The sequence below is a fragment of the Melanerpes formicivorus genome, unplaced genomic scaffold (genome assembly GCF_026170545.1).
Source record: "Melanerpes formicivorus ecotype bairdi unplaced genomic scaffold, bMelFor1.0.p_v2 SCAF_8, whole genome shotgun sequence".
Lineage (NCBI taxonomy): Eukaryota > Metazoa > Chordata > Aves > Piciformes > Picidae > Melanerpes > Melanerpes formicivorus.
The window spans coordinates 27444223-27467883 of record NW_027142360.1 but is presented as its reverse complement, the minus strand read 5'-3'; the positions used below and the strand labels follow the sequence as shown (position 1 = coordinate 27467883).

General features: G+C 61.8%; 1 protein-coding gene across 2 annotated transcripts in view; it reads right to left on the bottom strand.

The window, feature by feature from the left end:
* Nucleotides 1–264: 264 nt before the first annotated feature.
* The window catches only part of CRADD (CASP2 and RIPK1 domain containing adaptor with death domain), a 60116-nt gene continuing 36719 nt past the window's right edge, over nucleotides 265–23661 (bottom strand). The window contains exon 3 of one of the 2 annotated variants that reach the window (XM_068142837.1): nucleotides 265–1192. In XM_068142837.1, coding sequence (XP_067998938.1) covers nucleotides 876–1192 — 317 coding nt within the window. In that variant the 3' untranslated portion in view covers nucleotides 265–875. The remainder of the gene's footprint in view (nucleotides 1193–23661) is intronic. The other variant, XM_068142836.1, reaches the window with a different exon arrangement.

Genomic DNA, 23661 nt, shown 5'->3' with positions numbered 1-23661 from the left:
ACCCAGAGCAGCAGTGCCGGGGCACCCAGGGCAGCAGTGCCAGGGCACCCAGGGGAGCAGTGCTGGGGCACCCAGGGGAGCAGTGCCAGGGCACCCAGGGCAGCAGTGCCAGGGCACCCAGGGCAGCAGTGCTGGGGCACCCAGGGCAGCAGTGCCAGGGCACCCAGAGCAGCAGTGCTGGGGCACCCAGGGCAGCAGTGCCAGGGCACCCAGGGGAGCAGTGCTGGGGCACCCAGGGGAGCAGTGCCAGGGCACCCAGGGGAGCAGTGCTGGGGCACCCAGGGGAGCAGTGCTGGGGCACCCAGGGCAGCAGTGCCGGGGCACCCAGGGGAGCAGTGCCGGGGCACCCAGGGCAGCAGTGCCAGGGCACCCAGAGCAGCAGTGCCAGGGCACCCAGGGCAGCAGTGCTGGGGCACCCAGGGGAGCAGTGCTGGGGCACCCAGGGGAGCAGTGCCAGGGCACCCAGGGGAGCAGTGCTGGGGCACCCAGGGGAGCAGTGCTGGGGCACCCAGGGGAGCAGTGCCAGGGCACCCAGGGGAGCAGTGCTGGGGCACCCAGGGCAGCAGTGCCAGGGCACCCAGGGGAGCAGTGCTGGGGCACCCAGGGGAGCAGTGCTGGGGCAGCAGTGCCAGGGCACCCAGGGCAGCAGTGCCGGGGCACCCAGGGGAGCAGTGCTGGGGCAGCAGTGCCAGGGCACCCAGGGCAGCAGTGCCAGGGCACCCAGGGCAGCAGTGCCAGGGCACCCAGGGGAGCAGTGCTGGGGCACCCAGGGCAGCAGTGCCAGGGCTCCCTGAAAGCACAGCCCCCCAGCCCCTCCGTGCCCAGCCTGGGGGGCAGAGCTCCCACACACCCTCCGGGGGACCCTCTGCCCCGGGCTAAGGCAGTGCCCGAGGGCTTCCCTCCAGCATGTCGTGGATGAGGGAAGGATCCACCTCCTCGGCCAGCAGGCTGGCCTGCAGGCTCCGGATGGTCGCTGCCCTCCCCTGCCGCTGCCGCCACAGCACCAGGGCGGCCAGGACCTGCGACTGCAGGTTGTGCGGGTGCTGGACCTTGCATCGGTAGATGTCAGTGTGGGACAGACCCAGGCACAGGGCGAGGTGCTCCCACTCGGCTCCCAGCCGCCGGGCCAGCCGGTTCAGCTGCTGGTCTGTCGGGGCCGCCTCCAGGACGCGCGGAGCCAGCTCGGTGCCACCTGCGAACGACACCGAGGGGACGTGCAGGGCACTGCCGCGGGCACTGCCGCGGGGCCCCGGCACAGCAGGGCACAGCAGAGCTGCGGCGAAGGAACGGGAGCTGCAGTGAGCTCTCCCCCAGCTCCCCAGGCTCAACACCCCAGCCTCAACACCCCCAGCTCCCCAAGGCTCAACACCCCCAGGCTCAACACCCCCAGCTCCCCCAGGCTCAACACCCCCAGGCTCAACACCCCCAGCTCCCCAAGGCTCAACACCCCCAGCTCCCCCAGGCTCAACACCCCCAGCCTCAACAACCCCAGCTGCCCCAGGCTCAACACCCCCAGCTCCCCAGGCTCAACACCCCCAGCTCCCCCAGCCTCAACACCCCCAGCTCCTCCACCCTCAACACCCCCAGCTCCCCAGCCTCAACAACCCCAGCTCCCCCAGCCTCAACACCCCCAGCTCCCCAGGCTCAACACCCCCAGCTCCCCAAGGCTCAACACCCCCAGCTCCCCCAGCCTCAACACCCCCAGCCTCAACACCCCCAGCTCCCCCAGACTCAACACCCCCAGCTCCCCCAGGCTCAACACCCCCAGGCTCAACACCCCCAGCTCCCCAGGCTCAACACCCCCAGCCTCAACACCCCCAGCTCCCCAGGCTCAACACCCCCAGCTCCCCCAGCCTCAACACCCCCAGCTCCCCAGGCTCAACACCCCCAGCCTCAACACCCCCAGCTCCCCCAGCCTCAACACCCCCAGCTCCCCCAGCCTCAACACCCCCAGCTCCCCAGGCTCAACACCCCCAGCTCCCCAAGGCTCAACACCCCCAGCTCCCCCAGCCTCAACACCCCCAGCCTCAACACCCCCAGCTCCCCCAGCCTCAACACCCCCAGCTCCCCCAGCCTCAACACCCCCAGCCTCAACACCCCCAGCTCCCCCAGCCTCAACACCCCCAGCTCCCCCAGGCTCAACACCCCCAGGCTCAACACCCCCAGCTCCCCCAGGCTCAACACCCCCAGCTCCCCCAGGCTCAACACCCCCAGGCTCAACACCCCCAGCTCCCCAGGCTCAACACCCCCAGGCTCAACACCCCCAGCTCCTCCAGCCTCAACACCCCCAGGCTCAACACCCCCAGCTCCCCCAGGCTCAACACCCCCAGCTCCTCCAGCCTCAACACCCCCAGGTTCAACACCCCCAGCTCCCCCAGGCTCAACACCCCCAGCTCCTCCAGGCTCAACACCCCCAGCTCCCCCAGCCTCAACACCCCCAGCTCCCCAAGGCTCAACACCCCCAGCTCCCCCAGGCTCAACACCCCCAGCTCCCCAAGGCTCAACACCCCCAGCTCCCCCAGGCTCAACACCCCCAGCTCCTCCAGGCTCAACACCCCCAGCTCCCCAAGGCTCAACACCCCCAGCTCCCCCAGGCTCAACACCCCCAGCTCCCCCAGCCTCAACACCCACAGCTCCCCAAGGCTCAACACCCCCAGCTCCTCCAGGCTCAACACCCCCAGCTCCCCCAGGCTCAACACCCCCAGCTCCCCCATCCTCAACACCCCCAGCTCCCCAAGGCTCAACACCCCCAGCTCCCCCAGCCTCAACACCCCCAATTCCCCAAGCCTCAACACCCCCAGCTCCCCCAGGCTCAACACCCCCAGCTCCCCAGGCTCAACACCCCCAGCTCCCCCAGCCTCAACACCCCCAGCCTCAACACCCCCAGCTCCCCAAGGCTCAACACCCCCAGGCTCAACAGCCCCAGCTCCCCCAGGCTCAACACCCCCAGGCTCAACACCCCCAGCTCCCCCAGCCTCAACACCCCCAGCCTCAACACCCCCAGCTCCCCCAGACTCAACACCCCCAGCTCCCCCAGCCTCAACACCCCCAGCTCCCCCAGGCTCAACACCCCCAGACTCAACACCCCCAGCTCCCCCAGCCTCAACACCCCCAGCTCCCCCAGGCTCAACACCCCCAGGCTCAACACCCCCAGCTCCCCCAGCCTCAACACCCCCAGCCTCAACACCCCCAGCTCCCCCAGACTCAACACCCCCAGCTCCCCCAGCCTCAACACCCCCAGCTCCCCCAGGCTCAACACCCCCAGGCTCAACACCCCCAGCTCCTCCATCCTCAACACCCCCAGCCTCAACACCCCCAGCTCCCCCAGACTCAACACCCCCAGCTCCCCCAGCCTCAACACCCCCAGCTCCCCCAGGCTCAACACCCCCAGACTCAACACCCCCAGCTCCCCAAGGCTCAACACCCCCAGCTCCCCCAGGCTCAACACCCCCAGCTCCCCAGGCTCAACACCCCCAGGCTCAACACCCCCAGCCTCAACACCCCCAGCTCCTTTAGGCTCAACACCCCCAGCTCCCCCAGCCTCAACACCCCCAGCTCCCCCAGCCTCAACACCCCCAGCCTCAACACCCCCAGCTCCTCCAGCCTCAACACCCCCAATTCCCCAAGCCTCAACACCCCCAGCTCCCCAAGGCTCAACACCTCCAGGCTCAACACCCCCAGCTCCCCCAGCCTCAACACCCCCAGCCTCAACACCCCCAGCTCCTCCAGGCTCAACAGCCCCAGCTCCCCCAGGCTCAACACCCCCAGGCTCAACACCCCCAGCTCCTCCAGCCTCAACACCCCCAGCCTCAACACCCCCAGCTCCCCCAGACTCAACACCCCCAGCCTCAACACCCCCAGCTCCCCCAGCCTCAACACCCCCAGCTCCCCCAGGCTCAACACCCCCAGCTCCCCAAGGCTCAACACCCCCAGCCTCAACACCCCCAGCTCCCCCAGGCTCAACACCCCCAGGCTCAACACCCCCAGCTCCCCAAGGCTCAACACCCCCAGCCTCAACACCCCCAGCTCCCCCAGGCTCAACACCCCCAGGCTCAACAGCCCCAGCTCCCCCAGGCTCAACACCCCCAGGCTCAACACCCCCAGCTCCTCCATCCTCAACACCCCCAGCCTCAACACCCCCAGCTCCCCCAGACTCAACACCCCCAGCTCCCCCAGCCTCAACACCCCCAGCTCCCCCAGGCTCAACACCCCCAGACTCAACACCCCCAGCTCCCCAAGGCTCAACACCCCCAGCTCCCCCAGGCTCAACACCCCCAGCTCCCCAGGCTCAACACCCCCAGGCTCAACACCCCCAGCCTCAACACCCCCAGCTCCTTTAGGCTCAACACCCCCAGCTCCCCCAGGCTCAACACCCCCAGCTCCCCCAGGCTCAACACCCCAGCCTCAACACCCCCAATTCCCCAAGCCTCAACACCCCCAGCCTCAACACCCCCAGCTCCCCAAGGCTCAACACCCCCAGGCTCAACACCCCCAGCTCCCCAGGCTCAACACCCCCAGGCTCAACACCCCCAGGCTCAACACCCCCAGCTCCCCAAGGCTCAACACCCCCAGCTCCCCCAGGCTCAACACCCCCAGCTCCCCAAGGCTCAACACCCCCAGCCTCAACACCCCCAGCTCCCCCAGGCTCAACACCCCCAGGCTCAACACCCCCAGCTCCCCAAGGCTCAACACCCCCAGCCTCAACACCCCCAGCTCCCCCAGGCTCAACACCCCCAGGCTCAACACCCCCAGCTCCCCAAGGCTCAACACCCCCAGCTCCTCCAGCCTCTACACCCCCAGCTCCTTTAGGCTCAACACCCCCAGCTCCCCCAGGCTCAACACCCCCAGCCTCAACACCCCCAGCTCCCCAAGGCTCAACACCCCCAGCTCCCCAAGGCTCAACACCCCCAGCCTCAACACCCCCAGCTTCCCAAGGCTCAACACCCCCAGGCTCAACACCCCCAGCTCCCCAGGCTCAACACCCCCAGCCTCAACACCCCCAGCTCCCCCAGGCTCAACACCCCCAGACTCAACACCCCCAGCTCCCCAAGGCTCAACACCCCCAGCTCCCCAGCCTCAACACCCCCAGCTCCTTTAGGCTCAACACCCCCAGCTCCCCAAGGCTCAACACCCCCAGCTCCCCCAGCCTCAACACCCCCAGCTCCCCAAGGCTCAACACCCCCAGCTCCCCCAGCCTCAACACCCCCAGCTCCTTTAGGCTCAACACCCACAGCTCCCCCAGCCTCAACACCCCCAGCTCCTTTAGGCTCAACACCCACAGCTCCCCCAGCCTCAACACCCCCAGCTCCTTTAGGCTCAACACCCCCAGCTCCCCCAGCCTCAACACCCCCAGCTCCACAAGGCTCAACACCCCCAGGCTCAACACCCCCAGCTCCCCAAGGCTCAACACCCCCAGCTCCCCCAGCCTCAACACCCCCAGCTCCCCAAGGCTCAACACCCCCAGCTCCCCCAGGCTCAACACCCCCAGGCTCAACACCCCTCCTGCATCCTTTCCCCAGCTCCCCAAGGCTCAACACCCCCAGCTCCCCCAGCCTCAACACCCCCAGCCTCAACACCCCCAGCTCCCCAAGGCTCAACACCCCCAGCTCCTCCAGCCTCAACACCCCCAGGCTCAACACCCTCAGCTCCCCCAGCCTCAACACCCCCAGCTCCCCCAGGCACAACACCCCCAGCTCCCCCAGGCTCAACACCCCCAGCTCCCCAGCCTCAACACCCCCAGCTCCCCCAGCCTCAACACCCCCAGCTCCCCCAGCTGCTCCTCCCCAGCACAGGCAGGGCCCAAGGGTCAGTGCAGCCTGCAGCTGCTGCTCTCCTTGGGCTGCTGTGAGGATGCTGCATCAAAACAGAGCAGAAGTGTCCCCCAGAAAAGGCCAATTCTAGCCTGCTGGTCTGGAGCAGAAGGCTCCCTGCAGAGAGCTGCTTGGCACAATCTAATTGAGAGCTCCCAGAGCGTGCTGGCAGGCTCCAGCAGACGAGCAGCACTAGGAAGCAGCACTCCTTCATCCTGTCACAAGTCATTGCTCTGTGCAGAGAGCCCCCACAGCCTGCAACCCTCTGCACACTTTAAGCTCTGTCATGCATGAGTGCCACACAAAGCTGCTCAGGGGAAGGGGGAAATTGCTTTCTGAGGAGTACTGAAGTCCCTTTGAGCTTTCTGTCTCCAGCCTGCCAAAGGAACCCAGGGCAAGTGGCTGGCCTGGGGACACAGCAGAGGATGCACAGCTCCTGAAGAATCCTAGACTGGCTCAGGCGGGAAGGGAGCTCAGAGCTCAGCTCCTCCAGCCTCCCCTCCATGCCCAGGGACAGCTCTCAGCTACACTCAGCTGCTCAGGGCCTCATCCAGCCTGGCCCTCAACACCCCCAGGCAGGAGGCAGCCACAGCCTCCCTGGGCAGCCTGGGCCAGAGGCTCAGCAGCCTCCTGCTGAACAACTTCTGCCTCAGCTCCACTCTGACCCTGCTCTGCCTCAGCTCCAAACCATTCCCCCTGGGCCTGGCTCCAGACCCCCTCAGCAAAAGTCTCTCTGCAGCCTTCCTGCAGGATCCCTTCAGGTGCTGGCAGCAGCTCTGAGGTGCCCCTGGAGCCTTCTCCTCTGCAGGCTGCACAGCCCCAGCTCCCTCAGCCTGTGCTCAGGGCAGAGCTGCTCCAGCCCTGGGAGCATCCTCTGGGCTCTCCCCAGCAGCTGTGGCCTCATGCAGCAGGCTGAGGAGCAGTGGTGGGGCTGCCCTGTGCTGCCCCTCCCCAGGTGAGTCAGGCTGGGGCAGTGCCTCCCATGGATGCCAACACCTGGGAACAGCTAACTGTGGAAGCAGCACAGCTGCACTCTGCTGCTGCCATCCACACCTCCTGGCAGCAAACCCCTGCCCTGCCTTAGGGGCAGCTGCTCACAGTGAGAGCAGCTCACTGTGGGTCCCACCTGCCAGCCTGGGCCCTCCTCTTTGCTCTCCCAGAGGAATGTGTGCACATCATGCTCCCCAGCAGAACAGTTTTGAGATGCTGAGAGGTGCTCAAGCAGGGAGGACTAACACTGATCCCTGCCAGCTTGTCCATCCAGCCTCTGAGACGAGCTGGATGCCTTTCCTACAAGAAGCAGTAAAGCCTCTTGCCTTCAGCCTGCTGTCAGCCCTTTCACACAGCAAATGAGAACCAAGCCCAGCCAGGAAATCTTTTCATCTCACTCCACCATCTGACTCCAATAGGGGTGGGGGAAGCCCTGGGAGAGAAGCCAAGTGCTGAGTGTCACACAGAGGGCTGCTCTTGCAGTCCCATTTTGTTTCCTCTGATAGCTCTTTTGCAGCTCTGAGGTGAAGTCAGTGAGGGAGAAGTGCTGCAGGGTGGGCACAACCATGGAGGGGCAGAGAAGGGCTTAGGGAGATCTCCCAGTGGCAGGGAGCACAGGAGGGCTTGGCTGTGTGCTAGGGTCAGTGCCACTCCTGGCTTAACAAGCAGGATGGCCTTGCAGGCACAGCCTAAAGGAGCTCTCTGTGCTCAGCACCCACCTGGCTGGAATGAAAAGCTCCCCAGGAGCCAGCACTGCTCCCTGGCAGCCCAGCAGGCAGCTGGTGCTGAGCTGCAGCCAGAGCAGGGAGAGCACAGCACAGGGAGGGCAGTCAGACCCCACCTGCAGCACTGCCTCCAGCTCTGGGGCCCCCAGCACAAGGAGGACCTGGAGCTGCTGGAGAGGCTCCAGAGGAGGCCACAAAGATGATCAGAGGCTGCAGAGCCTCCCCTGTGGGGCCAGGCTGGGAGAGCTGGGGCTGTGCAGCCTGGAGAAGAGAAGGCTCCAGGGAGACCTCAGAGCAGCCTTGCAGCACCTGAAGGGCTCCAGGAGAGCTGGGGAGGGACTTGTGACAAGGGCTGGGGGTGGCAGGATGAGGGACAATGGACTGAAGCTGGAAAGGGAAGATTCAGACTGCAGATTAGGAAGCAATTCTTTGCAGTGAGGGGGGTGGAACACTGGAACAGGTTGCCCAGAGAGGTGGCTGAGGCCTCACCCCTGGAGATACTCAAGGTGAGGCTCAAGAGGGCTCTGGGCAACCTGATCCAGGTGAGGATGTCCCTGCTGAGTGCAGGGGAGGTGGACTGGATGAGCTTTGGAGGTCCCTTCCAACCCAGAGCATTCTGTGGTGCTGTCCAAAGCTGCAGCAGCATGGAAAGGACTTCTCCCTGCCCACAGCTCCAGCTGGCAAGGCAGCTCACCCCCCTGAGTCTCTCTCCTGGCTGCCCCAGTTGGAAAAGGGGAGATGTTGACACCTTCTGCTTGTGTGCACATCTGTGCTGCTCCCAGCCCACTGCAGAGAGTGGCAGAGGCTGGGGAGTGTGGACAGGAAGCAGGGCTGGATATAAATAGCCTCAGAGAGAGGGGCCAGAGCAGACAGAGTCACCCAGACAGCAGAGCTGCATGTGGGGCAAAGGCAGCTGGCCACCACTCCTGGATTCCTTCTTCTTCAGGACCTCTCCTTGGCTGTGAGTGGGAGACTCCAAGGAGCTGTTGCAACAATCAAGGGGATGGAAAGGAAACTCACTCCAGCTCTGTCCTGCTTGGCACCAGCAGGAGGCTGCAAGGTAAAGTTCAGTGAAGAGAGGCTTTGAAGCCCTTGAGGGAATCCTTTGCCCTTCTTTTCTCATCACCATCTCCAGGAAGAAAAGCTGAGCTGGTCTCTCAGGCTGTCTCGTGCCATGGGGAACCCTTCCTGAGCACTGAGCAGCTGCCTCCCAGCCTCCATGCTGCTGCAGTGCAGTCCAGGGGAGGCTGTGAGGATGCTGAAGGGACTGGAACCTCTGTGTGAGGAGCAAAGGCTGAGAACCCTGGGGCTGAGAAGGCTGAGAGGGGATCTGAGCAATGCTTACAAAGATCTGAGGGCTGGGGGGCAAGAAGCAGGAGCCAGGCTCTTGTCTCTGGTGCCCAGTGGTGGAACAAGGGGCAAGGGACACAAACTGGAACCCAGGAGCCTCCACCTCAACGTGGGCAAACATTCATTTGGTGTGCTGGAGGCCTGGAGCAGGCTGCCCAGAGAGGCTGTGGAGCCTCCTGCTCTGCAGCCTTTCCAACCCCACCTGGCTGTGCTCTGTGTGCCCTGCCCTGGGTGCTGCTGCCCTGGCAGAGGCTTGGACTGGCTGCTCTGCAAAGGTCTCTTCCAAGCCCTACCATCCCCTGGTTCTGTGAAGGCTTTGTCTGAAGGGCCTTGCTCCACCTAAGCACAAGCTCTGTGCACAACCCAAAGCACCAGCTGGTGTTTGAGGAAGCCTCCTCCCTTCCAAACTCACCCCAGGCAACACAACCCACGCCTGGCTCTTGCTCTTTGCTGTGCAGAAGGGACTGGGCTGGACAGGAGGCACTGAGCCCAAAGTGCTGAGAGAGCCTGCATCAGCTGCTGCCTCACCCTGCAAGGACAGCCCTACAGACAGCCCAGGAGCCAGGGAGACAGTGGCCCAGCTCTTAGCTGACCAGGATCCAGGGAATGTCCCTTGGGAAAGGATGCCCAGGGGCTGCTCTCTGCTCAGGCTCTGCCCCTGCACTTCATCCACTCCAGTGACCATGTGCTCATCAGCTCAGAGCACAGAGCAGCCCTGGAGTTCAGATCCCCAGAGCTGCACACCCCAGTGCTGAGCTGCAGCCATGCTCCTCTTCATCCCCTTCCTCCTGATAAACCATCCCAGCAGCAAAGCAGAAACACCTCCTGGGCAGGGCCAAGAGTGCTGCTCAGCCTCTAGCCTGTGAGCCTGGGGCAGGGAGGACTCTGCTGGGAGCCCAGGGGCAAGGCTGCAGAGAGCAGCCCCTGGCAGGAACACTGGCAGGGAAGTGCTCTGCTCTGGGCAGAGCATCAGCAGTGGGTGGCTGGCTCTGGGCTGCAGACCCTGCCCCTGGAGAGGAGCTGTGCAGAGGGGTGAGTGCCCAGGCATGCAGCTGGCCCCAGAGCCCCTGCAAGCTCTGCAGAGTGCTCCAGTGGTCTCAAGTCCCTAACTGCTGCTCACTTGACCCTCTTATCAGACCCTGCTCCTCACTTCTGAAGAGTTCAAAGGAAGCACTTCAGAGTCCTCTTTAATCCTCTCCCCTGGCATCTGGAGAGCAGTTCTTCCCTGAGCAGTGCTAAAGTTAGACCAGCAGGCCTGCCAGCAGCACACCAGAGGAGCCTTGCTTCCCCCAGGGGCAAGTCCTGTGTCTGACTCCTGCTTCAGGACCTCTCTCTTCCAGCTGCTCACTGACCCCAGAGGCACTCCTGAAGCTGCAGCTCTTGCCACAGCAGCCAGGCAGCTTCCTGACCTTGGCCAGCAGGCTCAGAAGCTGCTGGGGTGGGTGCATGCACAGAGGCCTGCAGACAGCCTGGGGCACCACAGGAGGGGATGCCACAAGGCAGCTCCACAGGAGCCTGGTGGGACGGCTGGGGCACTTCAGCTCAGGGCCAACAGGTTCAGTGACAGCCCCTGGGCAAGCTGGGGAGGTGTGGGCTGGAGGAGTGGAAGGTGAGATGGTCATGGAGTGGCTAAGCAGCAGAGCTCAGAGGGCTGTGATGCAGAGCTGCAGCTGGTGCTGCTCCCCAGGGGCTACCCAACACCTCCAGCACTGGCCTGGAGCAGGGGACAGGGGGGGCCCTCAGCAGCTTTGCTGGTGAGCCCCACCTGGGGGGGCTGCTTGAGTCACCTGAAGGCTGTGCTGGCATTCAGGCAGGAGACTCAGGCTGGAGAGCTGGGCAAAGATGAACCTGAGGAGGTTCAGAAGATTGGTGCAGAGTCCTGCAGCTGGGCAGGAACCACCCCAGGCACCAGCACAGGCCAGGGGCTGGCCTGCTGCAAAGCAGCTCCATGCAGAAGGACCTTGGCAGTCCTGGTGGACAAGGAGTTCCCCATGGCACAGCAATGTGCCCTTGGGGCCAAGAGGGCCAAGGGCATCCTGGGGGGCAGCAAGCAAAGGCTTCTTACCCCTCCTGCACCACTTGGGTGTTGTTGTACCCCTCCTGCATCACTTGGGTGTTGTTTTACCCCTCCTGCATCACTTGGGTGTTGCTTTACCCTCCTGCATCCCTTGGCTGTTGTTTTACCCCTCCTGCATCACTTGGGCATTGTTGTACCCCTCCTGCATCACTTGGGTGTTGATTTTTGCCTGCTGGTTGCTAATTCAGCACCAGAGTGATTCAAAGGCTGGGAAGGGAGAGTTGGTGTTTTGCCACAGCTCCAAACACTCCTGCCCCAGGGCAGCTGCAAACCTCTTTCTCTCGACTGCATCACCATCTGCTCATGGTCTCTGTCCACCTGCACAGAGCACAGATCCCCCAGGCCAGAGCTGAGGCCTGGCTGCATCCTTCCACAGCTGTGGCTGCTACACAAAGCTTCCCTGGCTTATCTCAAATCAATCACAAAACTCTGTGGGTTGGCAAAGCCCTCCAAGCTCACCCAGTCCAAGCAGCAACCCAACCAGCAACCCAGCCCCACCATGGACACCAAACCATGGCCCCAAGTGCCATGGCCACAGGGTTCTGGAACCCCTCCAGGGCTGGGGACTCCACCACCTCCCTGGGCAGCCTCTGCCAGGCCCTGACCACTCTTGCACCAAAGACATTTTGCCTCCTCTCCAACTTAACCCTCCCCTGGCACAATTTCAGGCCAGTTCCTCTGTTTCTATCACCTGAGAGTAAAGAGCAGAGCCCAGCCCCCAGCTGGCTCCAGCATCCTCTCAGGGAGCTGCAGAGAGCAATGAGGTCTCCCTCAGCCTCCTCTTCTCCAGGCTGAACACCCCCAGCTCCCTCAGCTGCTCCTCCCCAACCCTGCTCTCCAGACCCTTCCCCAGCTTTGTTTTTCTCTGGCCCTGCTCCAGCCCTCAATGTCCTCCTGGAGCAAGGGGCCCAAAACTGAGCCCAGGATTGGAGGTGCAGCCTCCTCAGTGCCCAGCCCAGGGGCACACTCCCTGCCCCTGCTCCTGCTGGCCAGACCACTGCTGCTCCAGGCCAGGCAGCTGGTGGCCTTCTTGGGCACCTGGGCATGCATGAGCAGGTTCAGCATGCAGCACTGCACTAAGGAAAAGAGAATCCCCTCTCACTTGAGAGGCTCTGAGCACCACCTGAGCTGCTGGGCAGCCTGTGGAAGCCCTGCTCAAATCCAGGTACTGAGCACTCAGACACTGGCCAAGGATTTGGGTTTGACAGGTGAACAAACATGACTGCACAAGTTGTCTGGAAAGGGGATGCAGAGGCAGGCTGGGGAAGGCAGGCTGGGGAAGGCAGGCTGGGGGAGGCAGGCTCTGGAAGGCAGGCTGGGGAAGGCAGGCTCTGGAAGGCAGGCTGGGGAAGGCAGGCTGGGGAAGGCAGGCTCTGGAAGGCAGGCTCTGGAAGGCAGGCTGGGGAAGGCAGGCTGGGGAAGGCAGGCTGGGGAAGGCAGGCTCTGGAAGGCAGGCTGGGGAAGGCAGGCTGGGGGAGGCAGGCTCTGGAAGGCAGGCTGGGGAAGGCAGGCTCTGGAAGGCAGGCTGGGGAAGGCAGGCTGGGGAAGGCAGGCTGGGGAAGGCAGGCTGGGGAAGGCAGGCTCTGGAAGGCAGGCTGGGGAAGGCAGGCTCTGGAAGGCAGGCTGGGGAAGGCAGGCTGGGGAAGGCAGGCTGGGGAAGGCAGGCTGGGGAAGGCAGGCTCTGGAAGGCAGGCTGGGGAAGGCAGGCTCTGGAAGGCAGGCTGGGGAAGGCAGGCTCTGGAAGGCAGGCTGGGGAAGGCAGGCTGGGGAAGGCAGGCTGGGGAAGGCAGGCTCTGGAAGGCAGGCTCTGGAAGGCAGGCTGGGGAAGGCAGGCTGTGCAAGGCAGGCTGTGCAAGGCAGGCTCTGGAAGGCAGGCTGGGGAAGGCAGGCTGGGGAAGGCAGGCTCTGCAAGGCAGGCTCTGGAAGGCAGGCTCTGAAGGCAGGCTCTGCAAGGCAGGCTCTGAAGGCAGGCTCTGCAAGGCAGGCTGTGCAAGGCAGGTGCAGGCAGCTGTCAGGCAGCAGAAAGCTCTCTGCCAGGCTGCCAGAGCAGAGCAGGGAGGCTCTGGGTTTCCAAGAGCCAGCTCTAGAGTTCATGCTGCAAAGCTCCTGTCCTGAAGAACGCCTCTGGAGTGCTCTGCTGCCCCCAGGGAGCCCAGGGGAGTTCCAGGAGGCTCCCAGCACTGCCAGGCAGTCACTGCTGGCCTCCATCACACCAAGCCTCTGCTCCCCTCCCTCACCAGCAGGGACTGCCCAGCAGCAGCTGGCTGCATGAGGCCTGAGGGTCAGAGCCTGGCAGCAGACTGCTCCTGGTGGCACAGCAGGCAGATGTGTACCTGGGTGGGCTGGGCAGCTCTGACAGAGTGGTTCAGCCTCTCTGAGTGCCAAACAAAGAGAAGTTGAACAATTAGTGACTGTTGTGTCAGCTGAGTGCCAAACTCATCACACCAGCCTTCTGCAGGGGGCTGGAAGGCAGCTGCCTCCAGCAGACCCCACTTGAGTGCCTCCCAGCAGCAGCCTGAGCTGTCTGCCAGAGCTGAGGCAAGAGTGGCTCCCTGCAGGCTGCTTGGGGTCTGAGTGGCCAAGTGCAACAGGGCAGGCATTCTGTCACCAGCAGCTGTCCTACCAAGCCATCTCTCTAAGGGCTGCAGCACTGCAGCAACCAAAGCACCTCCCTGGGTGCCAGCTGTGGAGGGGCTGGTGCCCAGGGCTTGCAGAGACAGGACAAGGGGCAATGGAGTGAAGCCTGGGGAGGGAGATTGAGGCTGCAGGTTAGATGAGGGTTGGCCTCCATCCCCAGAGATTCATAGGATGGGTTTGGGTGGGAAAGGACCTTAAAGATCACAGAATCAGGGCTGGAAGGGAGCTCAAGGCTCAGCCAGCCCCAACCCCCCTGCCATGGGCAGGGACACCTCACACCACAGCAGGTTGCTCACAGCCACCTCCAGCCTGGCTGCAAACACCTCTAGGGGTGAGGCTTCCACCACCTCCCTGGGCAGCCTGTGCCAGGCTCTCACCACCCTCCTGGGGAACAACTTCTTCCTCACAGCCAATCTCAGTCTCCCCACTTCTAGTTCTGCTCCATCCCCCCCAGCCCTATCCCTCCCTGACACCCTCCAAAGTCCCTCCCCAGCTTTCCTGGAGCCCCCTGCAGATCCTGGAAGGCCACAAGGAGGTCTCCTGGGAGCCTCCTCTTAAGCACTTCCAGGGCTGAGGCTAGCCAGAGACTGCTGAGCAACAGGATCAGGATGGGTAGGGAAACTCCTCAGGTTTAAATTAGGAACCTTAAACACTAGCAGTGTAACTCTCAGAGTGCCTTGGGGGTGCCCACAGGAAAGCCAGGGAGGGACTCCTGGCAAGGGTTTGGAGGGATAGAGAGGGGGAGATGGCTTTGAACTGGAAGAGGGCAGACTTAGAGTGGGGATTAGGAAGAAATGCTTTGCAGTGAGGCTGGGGAGGCTCTGGCACAGGCTGCTCAGGGAGGCTGTGGCTGCCTCCTGCCTGGAGGTGTTCAGGGCCAGGCTGGATGAGGCCCTGAGCAGCCTGGGCTGGGGGGATGTGTCCCTGCCCAGGGCAGGGGGCTGGAGCTGGCTGATCCCTTCCAGCCCCAACCATTGAGGGAGTTGATGATGTTCCTTCCAAGCAGCAGCAGCAACCCCCCAGCTGTCCTGCAGGACTCTCTCCATAGCACAGCCAAGTGAAGATGTTCTCCTCACAGGACACAGAGCCAGCATGCCACCAAGCCCTGGCACTCAGCCCTGCCCATTCCTCCCTGGTATTAGGAGCTCTATTTTCCCCTTCAAACTGGCTCCTCTGCCTTTCCCCTCCTCAGCTGGAGGAGCCTGGAACACCAGCAGCACAGCTCTGCACACCAGCTGGAGCTCTGCTGAGAGGAATGCCTTTGGCTGGGGAGGATCCTGGCCTGGCAGGTGTCAAAGCAGAATTAATGCTGCAGATATTACTCTGTAGTGAGCTGCAGATTTCAGCAGAGTGAGGCTGAATTCCTTCCCCACCACAAGCAGCTATTAATAGCATGAGGCCTGCAGAGCAGGCTGGAGCACTGCTGCCATTGTGCTGAATCCTCTGCCTGGCACTTCATTGAATCATGTACACCCCCCAGCACAAGGCAAGGGCTCAGCTCAGTGCCTCTCCACAGATGTTTCACTTCACACAGTGCCAGAAGTGAGGTGGGCTTAGCCCCCTGCTCTGCTTTGCCCTCTGTGTCACTGCCTTCAAGGCTTAGGAGCCTTAGGAGAGTTGTCAGCATCTGCAAACCCACAGGAACAAGGCCAGGTGCAGGTCTAAAGCTGCTCAGTCCTTGCCCCTGGATGCCAACTGCAGTGCAAGAGCCCAAGTCAGAAGTGTGCCACAGGTGCCAGGGAGGAGGTCTTCAGGTGGCAGAGAATCCTGAGGGCTGGAAATGACCTTGAAGATCATTGCCCCCAGCTGCAACCCAACTCCCAGGACCACAAACCCTTCCCTGAAGCACCACATCCACAGCTCCCTGGACAGCTCCAGGGCTGGGGACTCCACCACCTCCCTGGGCAGCCTCTGCCAACACCTCAGCAGTCTTACACTGAAGGAATTCTTCCTGACCCCCAACCCAAACTTCCTCTCTCCATTTCCAGCCCAGTGGGAGGCTCAGCACCACAAGCAGCCCTCTCCAGTGCCCAGCTGCTTGAACCAGCCTGGGATGCCACATCAGCCTGAGGGCTTGAGAGTGTCCCTGCCATGGCAGGGAGGTTGCAGTGGATGACCTCTGTGGTCCCTTCCAAGCTGAGCTGTGAAGGCCTGAGGTCCCAGCAGCTATTTCCCCCACTGCCTGCAGAGCTCCCCAGGCTAAACAGCAGCTCCAGGCTAAACAGCCCCAGGTCTCTCAGCCATCCCCAGACAGATGTTCCACTCTATCTTAATCATCCTCACAGCCTCCCCTGGACACTTCCAGAGCTGCAAAGAGCAGGGGACAGTCCAGCTGGAAAGAGTGAGGAGCCTCACTGCTTTCAGGAAGCTCTGAGAGGCAGAATGCAAAAGCCAGGAGAAGAATCCCTGGATCCCCACATGAGGCCATTAGTCTCTGTTAAGTAACTCAGAGGCAGAGCATCTGACAAAGAGACTCAGCAGGCCCCTGCTGGGAAGCAAGCAAGGAATGCAGGAGCAGCTTTTCCTGCTGGCCTTGGTGCCAGGCCACTATCCCCAGCAGCAAGGAGAGAAGCTTGGTCAGCCTGTGCCTGGCAGCCTGGCAGCAGCAGCACTCCTGGCACAGGGAGCAGAGGATGTGTGCAACAGCTGAACACAGCTGAGAGGAGCAGCTCCAACCACCAGATCAAACTGCCCCCAGCAGCACAACTGCAAGGGGCTTGCAGCTCTGCAGGCACCTTCCAACAGTTCCATTAGGAGCCACAGCTTGGGAATGTCCATCAAGCAGGGCCAGGGCTCCAGGAGGGGACAGCAGGAGGCAGCTGAAGCAATCTGCAGCAGCTCTGGCTCTCAGCAGTCTCTGACCCTGAGCAAAAGCACAGTTCCTGCAGGGATGCAGACATTGGCCAACAGAGGAGAGCCTAAGAAGAGACCAAGCTCTGCTAGAAGGAGAGGGCAGAAACTCCTTGGGTGTGCTGCAATGGCCTGCAGCTCTGGGCAGAGTCACATGGGATGGGATGGGATGGGATGGGATGGGATGGGATGGGATGGGATGGGATGGGATGGGATGGCTTGCAAAAGCCCTCCAAGGTCACCCAGGCCAACCAGCAACCCAGCACCACCATGGGCACCAAACCCTGGCCCCAGCTGCCATGGCCACAGGGTTCTGACCCCCTCCAGGGCTGGGGACTCCACCACCTCCCTGGGCAGCCTCTGCCAGGCCCTGACCACTCCTGCAGCAAAGGAAATTTTCCTCCTCTCCAGCCTAAGCCTCTCCTGTGCAACTTGAGGCCATTTCCTCTGCTTCTGCCACTTGGCAGGAGTGGTGGAGAAGAACCCAAGCCCCACCTGGCTGCAGCCTCCTCCTGGGGAGCTGCAGAGAGCCAGGGCTCCCCTCTGCCTCCTCTGCTCCAGGCTGCTGTGTCCCCACCTGACCTCCTTTGCCAGAGTAACAGCATGGCTGTGGCTTTAATTTTGAAGCCCAGCTCCTTCTGGGGGACTCACTGAGCACACCACAGCTAACTTGTCCTGCTCAAGAGCAAAACAAATCTGCCTTGGCTTTTCATTCCCCTTGAAGCCTTAATTCAGTTGTGCAACACTTGCCTTAGAAACACACTTGAAGATGTTTTAGGTATTAGCTCACTTGTCCACCCTCCCAGGCTTTCCAGGAACTCTGAAGGAACAGCCTCCAAGCCTCTCTCCTATCTCAACTACTGTATCCCATGGTTTCCACACTGTGCTGTCTGGAAAGTCCCTGAGGGATTGCCCACGTGGTGCTCAAGCCAAGCACGTAGGGAGCAGAGACACTGCAGCAGGGTGTGCAGCCCTGGGTGCAGGCTGGGCCTGTGGTGGTTCATCCCCACAGAGGCTGCCATGGTGGCCTTGGAGCAACCCCCAAAAGGGCAAGCACCAGAAGATCCAAGAGCCCAGCAGCTCCCCTGGGCTGGAGACCACTGGGGAGCACTGCCTGGAGACACAGGGCAGGGATGGGGCCCCTGGGCTGGGCGCTGCTGAGGCTGCACCTCCAGTGCTGGGCTCACTTCTGGGCCCCTCACCCCCAGAAGGACACTGAGGGCTACAGCAGGGCCAGAGAAGAGCAACACAGCTGGGGAAGGGGCTGGGGAGGAGCAGCTCAGGATGCTGGGGTGGTTTGGTCTGGAGCAGAGGAGGCTGAGGGAGAGCTCATTGCCCTCTGCAGCTCCCTGAGAGGAGGCTGCAGCCAGCTGGGGGCTGGGCTCTGCTCTTTACTCTCAGGTGATAGAAACAGAGGAACTGGCCTGAAATTGTGCCAGGGGAGGCTCAGGTTGAGAGGAGGCAAAATGTCCTTGCTGCAGTGTGGTCAGGGACTGGCAGAGGCTGCCCAGGGAGGTGGTGGAGTCCCCAGCCCTGGAGGGGCTCCAGAGCCCTGTGGCCATGGCACCTGGGGACGAGGGACTTTTGGGCCACCCCCCTGAGCAACCTTTTCCCATCCCTGCCTGCTGCCTCCCATGGAAGTTAAGGTGTGGGATTTCACCTGGGAAAAACAAACCACTTCTGAGTCCTGTTCTGATGTCTGCACTTGCACCAAGTGTGATCCATGGAGGGGATTCCTCTGCCCTCCCATTCCTAGCACTGACCTCTCCCTCTCCTCTCCCTCTCCTCTCTTCTCTCCTCCCTCTTGCAGAAGCCTGGGCAGGCTGCTCCCATAGCTGCCCAGCAGTGCACAGAGGCCAGTGCTGCTCCTGTTGTTATGACTATGATGGTTTGGCTGGGCTCTTCATGGGCTCTCTTTCTTGGGCTGGGTTTATTGGTTTGGTTGTGTTTCTTTCCCACCAAGAGAGTGTCCTGGGTTTGCTTTGGGTTTGGGTTGGGGTTTCTGGGTTGGGTTGGGTGGGCTGCTCTGGGTGCTTTTCCCACCCCATGAGGTTCAGAAGCCATTCCTTTCAGTTAAAATTTCCTGGGGAAGTGTCCAGTTCCTGGTGTGGAAGGTGGCAGGGAGCTGGCACCCCTGGCTCATTCAGCACAGACCCCAGCCTGGAGTCTCAGGCAGGAAGTCAGCTTGAGCTCTCCTCCTGACTTGCATCTTGGCAAACCTCTTCTGAGGGTTTCAGCTGCATAAATCACCCCCAGAGCCCAGCATGGATGCACAGCCTGGGATGCTTCCCTTCTGCCAGTTGGCCTTGCACAGCCCCTCTGCTAGTCCCCATGGCTGGGAGGAGGGGAGGGAAGCTCTGGTGAGCAAGGAGAGGACTGGAGTGGCCAACAGCCAGGGCAGCCTCCCATGCACTGAGGAGAAGGAAAAGGCACTGAGCTGTCTCCACAGGCACTGGTGGGCAGGGGGCTGAGAAGGTTTGGGACCCCTGGGAAGGTTTGGGTCATGACAAGGATGGAATCATTGAACCACAGAAGCAGGGAGTTGTTTGGGCTGGCAAAGCCCTCCAAGCTCACCCAGCAGCCCAAGCCCAGCATGGCCAGCAGACCATGGCCCCAGGTGCCACAGCCACAGGGGGGGTCCACCCCCTCCCTGGGCAGCCTGTGGCAGTGCCAGGCTCCCCCTGGAGCGTGTGCACACAGCCCAGGCTGTCTCCCTCTCTGCTAGGAGCTGACCTTGCTGAAGGAGAGCTCTGTCTGAGCAGATGGCAAAGCAGGATGGCTGCTGGCTGCAGGTCTGCTGCCAAGCCAGCCCCTGGCTGTGCTCAGGAGTGCTGCTCCCTCCAGCAAGGCAAAACCAGCCCCCTCTCCAACTGCCTTCTCCCAGCCCCCCCTTCATGTGCCACAGGAACACCCACCCAGCCTGGCTCTGGGCTCAACATTGCACAACTTCTACTTAACCACCTCCATCAACCTTCCTGCTCTGCTGCTGGGGCAGGGGCAGGGGCAGGGGCAGGGGCAGGGGCAGGGGCAGGGGGGGTTTACTTTGAGCCTATCAGGGAAATCTGAATCCCACAGCAGGCTGAACAGACAACCTGGGCTCTTCCTCACAATGCTCCAGGGTCCTCTCAGAGGGGTGTTAACATCACCTGTAGCAAGGAGCTGTGGGGATGCTAGAGAGCTCTGTGGCAAGCCTACAGACTGCAAACTCAGGCTTCCTCTCTCCCCTGTACACAGCAAATGCACAGCTCCACAGAATGCACTGGGGTGGGAGGGAGCCTCCAAGGTCCTCTTGTCCAAGCCCCTGCAGGCAGCAGGGACAGCTCCAGCCAGAGCAGGCTGCCCAGGGACACAGCCAGGCTGAGCTTGGATGACTCCAGGGCTGGAGCCTCAGCCACCTCCCTGGGCAGCCTGTGCCAGTGTCTCCCCAGCCTCCCTGTGCAGAGCTTCCTCCTGATGCCCAACCTCACTCTGCCCTGCTCCAGTTCCCAACCACTGCCCCTGGGCCTATCCCCACAGCCCCTCCTGAGCAGTCCCTCCCCAGCTGCCTGCAGCTCCCCTGCAGGTACTGAGATGCAGCTCTGAGGTCTCCCTGGAGCCTTCTCCAGGCTGCACAGCCCAGCCCCCTCAGCCTGTCCCCACAGCCCTCTGATCATCCTTGTGGCCTCCTCTGGACCCTCTCCATCAGGTCCCTGTCCCTCTTGTGCTGGGGTCCCACAGCTGGACACAGCAGGGCAGGTGAGCAGAGCAGAGGGGCAGGCTCCCCTCTCTCCATCCCTGGCAATGGGCACTGGCAGCCCAGAAGGCCAAGGGCAGCCCCAGGCTGTGCTGCCAGTGCCCATTGCTGGCTCCTGCCCAGCTTCTCCCCCCCCAGCCCCCCCAAGTCCTTTCCTGCAGGGAAAGAAGGCTCAGGCCATTGAAAGCAGGCTGGACTGCTGCTTCCAAAGCCTTGTTCCTGCATGGCAAGGGCCAGCCATGGAACACCCATGCAAGGCAACCTCCTTATGCAAGAGACAGGAAAACTCTTTGTGCCGGTGCCTTGTGGTTTTCATTCCTCTGAAGGCTGTTTTCCTCCAGGGGATTCCAGTAACTGGACTCATTGAAGTCTGCCTGGACAAGTTCTAACAGCCCAGAAAACCCACCTATGAAATTACATCCTGGTAGCATCTTCCAAAGCAAACTGAAATCCTGCTTCCTCTGGGAGACTGCCACGGCACAGCCCTCGCCTGCTGGGAGAGCACAGCCTGGGGCTGCGCCCCATGGCCTGGCTTCAGCCTGCCCCACACAAAGGGGGGGCCATGGATCAGCTCCTGAAACTCTCACTGGAGAAGAGAAGGCTCTGGAGGGGCCTCAGAGCTGCCTTCCAATAGCTGGAGGGATTGGATGTCAGGAAGAAGCTCTTCCCCAGGAGGGTGGTGAGAGCCTGGCACAGGCTGCCCAGGGAGGTGGTGGAAGCCTCCTGCCTGGAGGTGTTTGCAGCCAGGCTGGAGGTGGCTGTGAGCAACCTGCTGTGGTGTGAGGTTGGAACTGGCTGAGCCTTGAGGCCCCTTCCAACCCTGACAGCTCTGTGATCCTACAGGAAGGTGGAGAGGGACTTCTCACAAGAGTGTTCACCAACAGGACAAGGGGAAATGGATTTAAATGGAAGGAGAACCCCTTCAGACCATGGCAAACCTTCACCCTGATCCCTTGGGGCCCTCTTCCCTTTCACCTCTGATCTTTCTTTACTGGAACAGTAAATCTAGTAGAGAATCAACCTAGGAGGACCCACCCAGACCACAGCAAACCTTCACCCTGACCCTTTGGTGCCCTCTTCCACCTCTGCTCTTTCCATACTGGAAGAGTAAATGCAGTAGAGAATCAGCCAAGGAGGAACCATTCAGACCACAGCAAACCTTCACCCTGACCCTCTGGTGCCCTCTTCCACCTCTGCTCCTTCCACCCTGGCACAGTCAATCCAGCAGAGCACCAGCCAAGCAGGACCCATTTCTCAAGTGCCCAGCAGTGAGCTGTGACTCCTTCCTTCTGCTTCTGCTACACCCTGCAAACCAGCAGGAGCTCCCTGAACAGTGCTCCCAGAGCTTGCCTGCTGGTCTGCACAGCTTCAGGATGACCTAAACCATCAGCATGCTGTGGAAGGAGGAACTTGCAGCCCCCTAGGTGAGACTGAAGCCACTGTCACTACCAAAACTGTCCACAAATCAAGAGTGCAAGGAACCAACCCTTCAGCAGCTCACCCTTCCTCAGTCCCAGACAGGGGGAGGGGAGGGGAGGGGGGGGAATCTCTTTGGGTTTTAATGCCAAGGATTTGGAGTTTCCAGTCCCTCACTCTTCCCAGCTCATCCTCAGGAGAAGCAAACAAACACAAACAGGAAAACAAAGCCCAAAGAAATGATCAATAGACCCAAACTAACCACCCCCAAAGCAGGGCACAACCCACCCCCAGCAGGCCAGCACCGAGGGGCTGCTACCTGCTCTGCAGAGTACAGCAAAGCCAGCGACCCAGAGGGGCACTTAGCATGGCCTTGGCTGGGGGGGTACTCCCCATGGGCTCCCCAGAGCAGGGCTGTGTCCAACAGAGACTGTGCTGGAAAACCAAACAGAGCAGCAGTGGCCATCCAAGGGAGACTGCATGCAAGGGGGGTGGAAGGGACTCTGCTGGGATCTGAAGCTTCCCCAGCAGCAGCTCCAGGCCAAGCATTACACCACGGGTCAAAAGGAGGGGAGCCAGCAGGAGCAGCACGTTATAAATAGCCCTGCAAAGGGAAAGTGAAAGTGGCCCAGGCTCGTTCCACCTTCCATGGGCCTGCAGAGCACAGCCTGGGATGCAAACCAAAGGCTGGGCTCTGCTCTCATCCTCTGTCAGTGAACACTGCAGCCTGCACAGGGGAGAGCCACCAAGGAAATGCAGCTGCAGCTCCTGCAGCTCCTGCAGCCAGAGCAACCCAAGCTGCTGCTGCCCAGGTGCAAGCTCCCCTTAAAGTGTTTGGGTTTGGAACTCAGGAGCTCAAAGCCCTGCAAACTGTCCTCAGCCCTCTGCCACAGCCCCTGCAGGCTGCCTGCTTGGCAGACAGAGGCAGCTCAGCCGAGCTCTCCCATGGCATCCTGGGGGGCAGCCAGCAAAGGGTGGCCAGCAGATCTGGGGAGGCTCTCCTCCCCCTCTGCTCTGCCCTGGTGAGGCCACCCCTGCAATCCTGTGTCAGCTCTGGGCTCCCCAGCTGCAGAGGACAGAGACCTGCTGGGCAGAGTCCAACACAGCCTACAAGCATCACCCAGGGCAGGGCACCCAGAGCACACCCAGGTGGGTTTGGAATCCCTGCAGAGCAGGAGACCCCACAGCCTCTCTGGGCAGCCTGCTCCAGGCCTCTGCACCCTTACAGTAAAGAAGTTTCTCCTCAGGTTGAGGTGGAGCCTCCTGGGCTCCAGTTCTGTGTCCCTTGCTCCTTGCCTATCACTGGGCACCACCAGAAAGAGCCTGGCGCCTGCTGCTTGCTGCCCTCACCAGCAGGCAGGGCTTGCTGGCCTCCTGCCTTGCTGTCCCCAAGCAGTGGGGGCTGGAGGGCCTGCACAGGGCTGTGAGAGCCTTGGCCTGAGCTGCAGAGGAAGATGAGCATCGAGCAGGACACAGCAGAGCTTCCTGCAGCCAGCAGAAGCCAGGGAGGAAAGGGGAAGATGGAGTGCACTGAGGGAGCAGCCCTGGCCAGGAATGGCTTTGCTCTCTGAGCTGCCTGAGTCAAAGGGGAGGAAGGCAAAAGCCCAGGAGCTGTGGCAGACAAAGCCCAGGCAATCAGGGAGCCACTCCTCCCCAGCTCCAGTGCTGCCATAAGTGCTTGGCAGCATTTCTGTGGCAGGGATGGCTGCTGCTGGGGGAAGGTTTGTTCTCTCAGATGGCAGAGAATTTCCCATGATGACAAACCCTCCTCAGACAGGCTCCAGGCTCAGCAATTTCCCTTTGGGAGCCCTCCCAACCTGTTAATTTGCTGAAGCACTCTGAGTTCCTCTCCAAAGCAAAGCCAGTTGGCTATCACTGCACTTCCAGACCTGACAGAGGGACAGGCAGTGCTGCTGGAGGGCAGGCAAAACCCTGCGCTGCAGGCACCAGGAGCACACAGTGAACCTGACCTGGACACTCTGCCTCCACAGAACACAGGCACAGGCCCTGGTGTGTCCCAAACAGGTCCACAAAGGAGCTGCACCGAAGCAGCATTTTGTCTGCTGCTAAGAT